Source organism: Wolffia australiana, chromosome 8, assembly GCF_029677425.1.
Source record: "Wolffia australiana isolate 7733 chromosome 8, ASM2967742v1".
Classification (NCBI taxonomy): Eukaryota; Viridiplantae; Streptophyta; class Magnoliopsida; order Alismatales; family Araceae; genus Wolffia; species Wolffia australiana.
Genome location: NC_135842.1, coordinates 17,206,289 through 17,213,787, shown reverse-complemented (window position 1 = coordinate 17,213,787; position 7,499 = coordinate 17,206,289). Strand labels below are relative to the sequence as shown.

Here is a 7,499-nt window from a genome sequence, read left to right as displayed (position 1 = left end):
TCCCTCACACTGGTTATATTTACGCATTGTAATCCCTCAAACTGGTATCCCACCGGTTCAGTAGATTGATAGATGTTGGTATACAGCTCTAAGTTTAGCTATAAAAGGCTATAACATTAACTGTGACACTACCATGGTATAAGTCATGATCCTTCAACTCAGACTGTCAATAATATGATAATGTATCAAGATAAATACATCTGCACAAAAATAAAAAATAACAAGACAGTGTTAATAACAATAGTGATTTTACAATTTTTACTCAACAACTTAATGAGAACTGTCTGACAATATTATGGAAAGCATCCGAGAATTGCATCTCAAATTTGTGCGGATTATCTTTCTGGTGTTGTACATCAGTACTCTAGCCTATTGAATGATTTTGCACCCAACTGCAGGTATTTTTCATTACAAGCATTGTTTGAATAGTAGACCAATTTTCATCTTCTTCTGCCCTATAGTCATCCCGGCTATGGCAGAAGCATGAACCACATTAATGGGTCATTCAGAAAGAAAAAAGTTACAAACTGGGAGAGTACAAATAATAGTGAATGACTACTAAGTCTCTAAAGTAGAGTTTAATGATATGGCAGCAGCCAGAGACCAACAAAATCCTATAACAGGACCTTAAATCTTCAATGAATGGTTATAGAACTTCTCTTATGAGCTTCTCCGTTAGAAATTTTGGAAGTCCCATCACACTGTCGATAGATCCCACCTAGGACATGAAAGAAAGCGGTTTATTCATCAAACTAGAGGTAAGTAAAAAGATAAGAAATCAGCCAATGAGATGTAACAGAGGGCCGACCACAGAATTAACAAATGGTGACGTCAATGGGTGCTCCACCATGAGGCCTCCAGCCACATAAAGCACCCCACCATCTTCTATCTGTAAATGAGACAAAAATTATTAAAAAACCCAGTAAAAACAGGGGCATTCTTTGAAAAAAACCCAATTAAAAGATTAAGTAAACGGCAAGCCCCAGTATCTACCAGACTGTCGATGACCTCCTCAGGAATCTCATGGAAATAAACCTGAAAAAGGAAGTTTAAGGATATCGAACTTAGTGGGTAACATTAAACATACTAGATTGCAAGGACTAAAAAAGCCTATTGTGGTTAAAATCAACAGCAAAAATAAATGAGATAATGAATGAATAGTAGCTGAGTAGAAGAACGCAAAATGAAGAGGGAATGAGCTGCCCGAGATTACTCTTTTGACAACAATTACATTAATTGTTCAGATATTGACATTTTACCATGATATAAGTGCAGCTCTTAGCTTAAAATTTTGAGGAAGGGAGTGAAAAGAAGGATGTTCAAGGGTACCTCTGCCTTGTCCCATCCTCCTCGTCTGATTCCTGTCTTGAGGTTGGTGACAAGCACAGACCCCACAGTGCAGGCTAATCCACCGGAATATCCTGCAAGGTTGGGTCCAGGTCAAAGGAAAATCAAGAAAAAACGAAATAATAAATTCAAAAAATAGTGAGAGAGAAAAACAAGTGAGTAAACCTTTGATAAACTCTCGCGCTTCTTCCCTGCCAGAAGGTTTCTCCCTGATAGATCCTCCATGAACGACCACCTGAAAATTCCCCTGGATTAATTGCCTAAAAGCTTTTTAATCAGGAGGAATGACTATTAAAACACTGTAAATTAGACTTTGGCTCAGAGTCCACGATTGATGAATTTGTCATTGTCGTCGTCATTCGTTCAAGCCAGACATGAACGCCGATGACAAAGACGCCTGTGTCGTCTATCCACAGAAGACGGGAGATTTTTCAGAGTTGGGTTCACATGTCAACAAACACAATGACAATGGGACAACAATGATGAATTTGCCATCATACTTCTCATCATTTTCATTGTGATTCAGGGATGAGGATGACGATGATGAAATATGGGGAGTTTTCCCTTTGCCAATCATATGATTAAGGATAACAATGACAATCATAGAATATGACAGGAGGAAATAAAAGATACAAAGATTGAGCCCATGCTAGCGCAAAATTTACGTTTGTGTTCAGATAAAATGATTAACTAACAGTTACTTAAACGATGAGAAGTGTCAGAGATGACTGCCACCCATAAGTAGAACACATGACTCAGGGTCTTTGACTGAGTTTAGTCAGTACTAGCACAGAGAAGTTTTAATTTATAGTAGAACTCATGGTGAGATTCACAACAGGTCATACTCTATTAAAGAAATTAATGCCAGCATCTTCAACAGAGACAGAGAAAAGTCATAGCGATTACAAAAGAACGGTTTTATCTTTTCATAGTATTGTCCATTTCTCTCTATATCCAGAAGAGGATAATCGTCATATAACCTTGGACAAAAGTAGCTCAGTTTTCAAACTTACTTGATCAGCAGTGATCAAGAGCGTTGGTACTTCATGTTCTTCGTAGCCATTGTATGGAAGCCTTGATATGATAGCCTCAGCCTAGTCGATGCAGAAACACGCAACAAAGAATCATCAATACTACCCTTTGGGAAAACTCAATCAATAATCTAGGTTTAAAAAAGAAGATTACCAATTCTTGCATCCCCAAAAAGTAAAAACGAAAATAAATGAGAAACAAATCACCTTTGCCTCCGCCAGCGCCATGACCAAATCTTCAGGATTCTCCTTACGAATGCTCTTCTCATCTATGTCCGCCGTCTTCCACCAACACACGACGAATCACCCGAAAAATCGTCCCAGAAGTCTTAGAAACGATTAAAGCTAACAGGGAGAGAGATCATATACCATGATCGTAAAATCATATCCCATTTCCTTCAAGATCTGACGACGGGTAGCTGAAGCGGAACCCAGAATCACCTGGGTCATTGTCGGAATCCACCATCGATTACCACAAAAGATCGAAATAACGTACTTTCGCAAAATGGGTAATGGTTTTTTTTCTGAGATGTTCAGCCAATCTGAGAGAGTTTTAGAGAGAAGACTGGGCAGCAGAATGAACCTTGAATGGATTATTCCCCTGCGCGGCCATGGAATTCGTGGGAGCTGGGCGAGAACTTCCTTCCTGGTGCAGCTGAACAAAAAAAAATCGGGACTTTGGTGGGCGGGAGTTTTTTTCCTGATTTAATCTTGATTTTAATGGGTTGTTCATGACGATTTCACCCGACTTATGCCTAATGATCAAATCTCGACAACTCTTAAGTCAGCGGATGATTTTTCACTAATTTAGATGATTATTTAAGTTAACATTATCGTAATTATCAAATGATTAAGTGCGTAATTAGAGTATTCTAGGTATCATTAAAATAGTGTAATCTCCTGTTTAAGAAATGGGCTCACCTCATTAGTCATGATAGCAGTTGATGGGATCCACGAGTTTAATACACCTTTAAGGGCCAGTTAGAGAGATTTGATGATCAGACTAATTACAGATCGGCAGTCGTCCTCTGTTCGTCGTCCATCAACACTCTTGGCCTTTGGTTGACGTATTTCAATATTCATTGACATAATAAATTAATATAATCCACATAAGATGCTTATAATGCAGTCTCGGTGAGTTCATGTTACAACGAAGTGAATTACAATGAGAGTGTAATACAGATATCACTAGTCTTTTAAAAGACGTGTTCCAAATATTCAAATATCAAGGAAGAATAACACAATTTAATCTCATTTGTATGATGAGTATGGTTGATCCCCTACACATTTATGTCAGTATAGTTAATTAGTGAGGATGGTTGATAAAAAATAGGGTAATTAGAGATATAAATCAGACTGATACATGGGACCATAGGGTGCTACACGTAAGATCTTTTGATGCGATTGGATATGCTTACATTAAAAGGGCTGCTATGAAAAATATCCAAAATAGTGTATACAAGGGCATCCTTTTTCAGGTGCATTTGCAAATTAGATCCCCCCCCTCTTTTATTCTCTCCCACTCCGAAGAAACCTCATTTTTTAGTATGAATGGAGGTTGAGAAGATCTATGATATTTTCAAGAGGTGTTGTTCAAGAAAATCAAGAGGATATCCAATGCTCTAAATATTTTGCGGATACCTCAGGATGATAGACTCAAGAACGGCTTGAATAAACTTGTCCAAAGAACTGTGTTGTAATGGAATATGTTCCACATTTGATGTGATTGTCCATAGTTTTATTGTTTTGAATTCAATTCAATTGTTAAAATTTTTGTCTGACAAAATTATTTTAGATATTCATTCAACCCCCAAAGATCCTAACAGTCCAATCTGAGACATGTTCTGGAGCTTTGATAGACATTTGACTTTGGAAATCCTCCAAAATGATGTCTAAAATATTTACTTGGATACTATTTGGGGTGGATTACAGTGCCAATGCAATTAGGAATGACCAATGGGAGTAATGTTAGAAACAACCAACCATTGTGCCTTGTGCCAGCCTCATTAGTGGGAGCAACAAGAGCCACACATTTATATTTTGACCTCCTAAGAGGCGTTGGTGATAGATGCGCACAACCATTCGACTTTACTGTCATAATTGGCAGTGGTCCTGCATTGTGCGGGTCACCATTGGCATACAATGCACACTTAACAATAATCAGTGCAGTGTGGACCCCAGGTGGCCCATGGATCGAGTCAAACCTGATCCTCCATCGAAAGGGAAAAGCTCATGCAGTGACTAGGTACCAGTTGGCCCATGGATTGGGTCAAACCTAATCACAAATGGTGGATTTTGACCAGTCTGACCGGAATGGACTCAAGGAGGTTGATCAGTTCATTCGGATTGGCTGATATCAAACCAGTGATATATTTTTTAATTCAATCCATTAGTTTTAGGTTCCAAACACAAAACTCATTCACGAATGAAAGCCTTTGCCATTACATTGTTAGTTTGTACTACACATATATAAGATATCTAAGCATCTTACACCACAATTTATGAAATGAGATAATACAAAAATAAATTATAAAATGCCAAAAAAATTACAAAAAATACAAAAATTTTGGGAAACTATCTGGTACTTTTATTAATGCGAATGAATAAAATAATACTTCTTGTTGTCAATAAAATTATGTAGTGAATACTTATAGATTTATTGAAAATAATAATTTGATATTTAATTAATTTATTTTTATTAAAATTTTAGCAATGATTTTTAAGTGTTAAAGTGATTATTTACTTTTTAAAGAAATATTTTCATCTTTATTTTTCAGAATTTTAATATTTTTAAAATTTACATCATATTATATTTTTAATTTTATTCTCAATTTGTGATATGATTATGTGGTATAATGAATGAAATGTTAAATTTAGGATAAATATATGGACCTAACATCCTTACCCCTAAGTTTTAGTTGACCAATAATATTAGATCATGAGGATAACTATGTAATATTTCCAACCCTCACTTATATCTTTTCACACTACACATAAATCATTTAAATACTTATTTATATGTCTTGAATAAAACATGTTACTATGTGAGAGTACACAATCCTCATCACATTAACAAAGATCATAACAAAATCCTTAAAAATCTTAGGTGTAACTCGCGTGTGTTCCTTCTCCGTTGTAGTCTTCGAATCGAAATTTCTTTTAGTTGGCTAGCTAGAGAAAACTCGATGCCAACTTATTTGGGGAGGAACTAAGAGCTACTGAAAGACACAAGGTTGAGGGTAGTGGAGTTGAATAGTTTAGATGAAAAGTCCAAGATTGCATACAAATCTATTCCCACCAAGTAAAGAATGTACTTCCCAGGCCAAACATATGGTTGATGAAGCAAACTCAAAGCCACATGAGTTTTGGGATACCAAAGTATGATTGGCTACCACAACAAGTTGTAACTATCATCGTATGTGTTCTCAATAAGATATATTATGATTGGTGGAGAAAATTCCATGCCAGGACATCTGTGTTCATATTCTGATCCCCACGAGGAGATTATCACATTCTCCCTCTCCATAAAAGCGATGGTTATATGAGATTAGTTGTAGTGGGAGGATCTTTTTTCATTAAACAAACAACTGCATTGAATTATTAACTCATTAGAAATGCCTGATGTAGGAGAAGATGTTTTTGAGTAATCCAATATGAAGCGTAATGGATGACAACCATTTGATTGGTCCAAATTTCACTAGCCAGCTCATGAATTTAAATAATTTTTTATTAAGTATAATCACATTGCTTACATCCTGTAGAGTGATGGCCTTGTAAGCTTGCATGATATGGACTATTAGAAGTGGAAATATAATACTACCATGATCTAGTGCTGCATGTAAGTTTCTTTGTGCAACAAGTTGGCAAGGCAACATCAAGATATGCATCCCCGGGCCATGATGCTTCATTTGATGGAGCTTTTTACTGAACATTATAGAGCTCTTAAATATGAGATTCAAAATGCCTTTTCAAAGGTTGCATGCCCAAGTCATCTTCAGCACATGTCCAAACGCTAAAGATGATAAAATAGATTGACTGTTTGCTAATATGTGGAGTTTTAACTCCACGTTGAGATGAGCACTAAGATCATTCTCTAGTAATTTCCTGATTAATTCTCCCAATCGACTTTTATTTTAGCATGTACAAACAATAGAACACTATGCCATATCTGCTGAACATGATAACTACTAATAACGGATACTATGATACCCCCAATCTACATGAGCTTTTGTTGAGGCAGTTGTGCACCCAAACCTATCTCAGTGGTGCAGCTAGGGCATGGTGGGGGGGTGGGTGCTCAAGGTGCCAAATGGGCCATGCCTTTGTCGTGTTTCACACAATACTGAGGTGCCATTTAGGTGTTATCATATTGACATCCTACACTAATGTTCCGTCTCACTTCAAAACTAGTAGCGGGTTTGTGGCAATGATGAGTGCAACATGTGCATAACGTTAGACGACAATGCCCATGTTGACCCTAGATGGTGACTTATATAGAGTTGATATTGATCTTGTGCTAACCACCTGCTAAGGGTGGTGTCGACATGGTGTGGGGAGACCACATGCTTGTGCCAAAGGGGCATGAAAATTCATCTCGTGCAAAAGACCTACAGGTGCACGATACATGAGATCAGTTGTGGGTGCAAAGTCCATGTGGGAGAGGAGCGGGGGAGTTAAAACTCCAACCACTGATTGATAGGTGTGACTTGGCATGGTGACTTCCTTTAGAATCTGATGTAAATACAGGGGCCAGAATCAAGGCCATTCTAGCACATAACTGGGTGCAAATGCCTTTCTACATTATCTTAGAAAATAGTACATTGTCTCCTCTTTTAGAGGCCGACTCCACTACTTCTTATTTTCTCAAAAGAAGTTCACTGTGCTGGTGAATGCTGCTTGACTTTGAGAAAAAGATGAAGGTTTTTGCACTACAAAACTACACATTTAACCATTAGTTTGCCGCGTGACAGAAACCTTCAGAAGGAAAAGGCCCAAGAACTTTTTGTTGAGAGAGAACGAGATATGTATATGTATATATTTATAGATAGGTTTGTGATTTATAGATCAAAAGGTAGAGATAGGGATGGAGAGAGAGAGAGCAAGAGAGAGAGAGAGAGAAGA

At 37.3% G+C, this 7,499-nt stretch overlaps 1 protein-coding gene across 1 annotated transcript; it reads right to left on the bottom strand.

Moving 5' to 3' along the window:
- Positions 1 to 480: 480 nt before the first annotated feature.
- On the bottom strand, positions 481 to 3,108 carry LOC144706517 (uncharacterized). The gene is made up of 9 exons (XM_078579507.1): positions 2,962 to 3,108; positions 2,748 to 2,819; positions 2,586 to 2,660; positions 2,361 to 2,441; positions 1,513 to 1,582; positions 1,330 to 1,421; positions 994 to 1,035; positions 809 to 889; positions 481 to 718 (listed from the first exon to the last, which is right to left on the bottom strand). The coding sequence occupies exons 1-9, from the start codon at positions 2,989 to 2,991 to the stop codon at positions 647 to 649; spliced, it is 615 nt and encodes a 204-aa protein (XP_078435633.1). The 5' UTR covers positions 2,992 to 3,108; the 3' UTR covers positions 481 to 646.
- Positions 3,109 to 7,499: the final 4,391 nt, after the last annotated feature.

Excerpts from the sequence above, each read along its gene's own strand:
- LOC144706517 (XM_078579507.1), bottom strand. The coding sequence starts at position 2,991 with ATGGCCGCGCAGGGGAATAATCCATTCAAG. Across the intron at positions 1,583-2,360 it reads TCTTGATCACTGCTGATCAA|GTGGTCGTTCATGGAGGATC; the intron begins GTAAGTTTGAAA and ends GGGAATTTTCAG. Across the intron at positions 1,422-1,512 it reads AGCGCGAGAGTTTATCAAAG|GATATTCCGGTGGATTAGCC; the intron begins GTTTACTCACTT and ends CCAACCTTGCAG.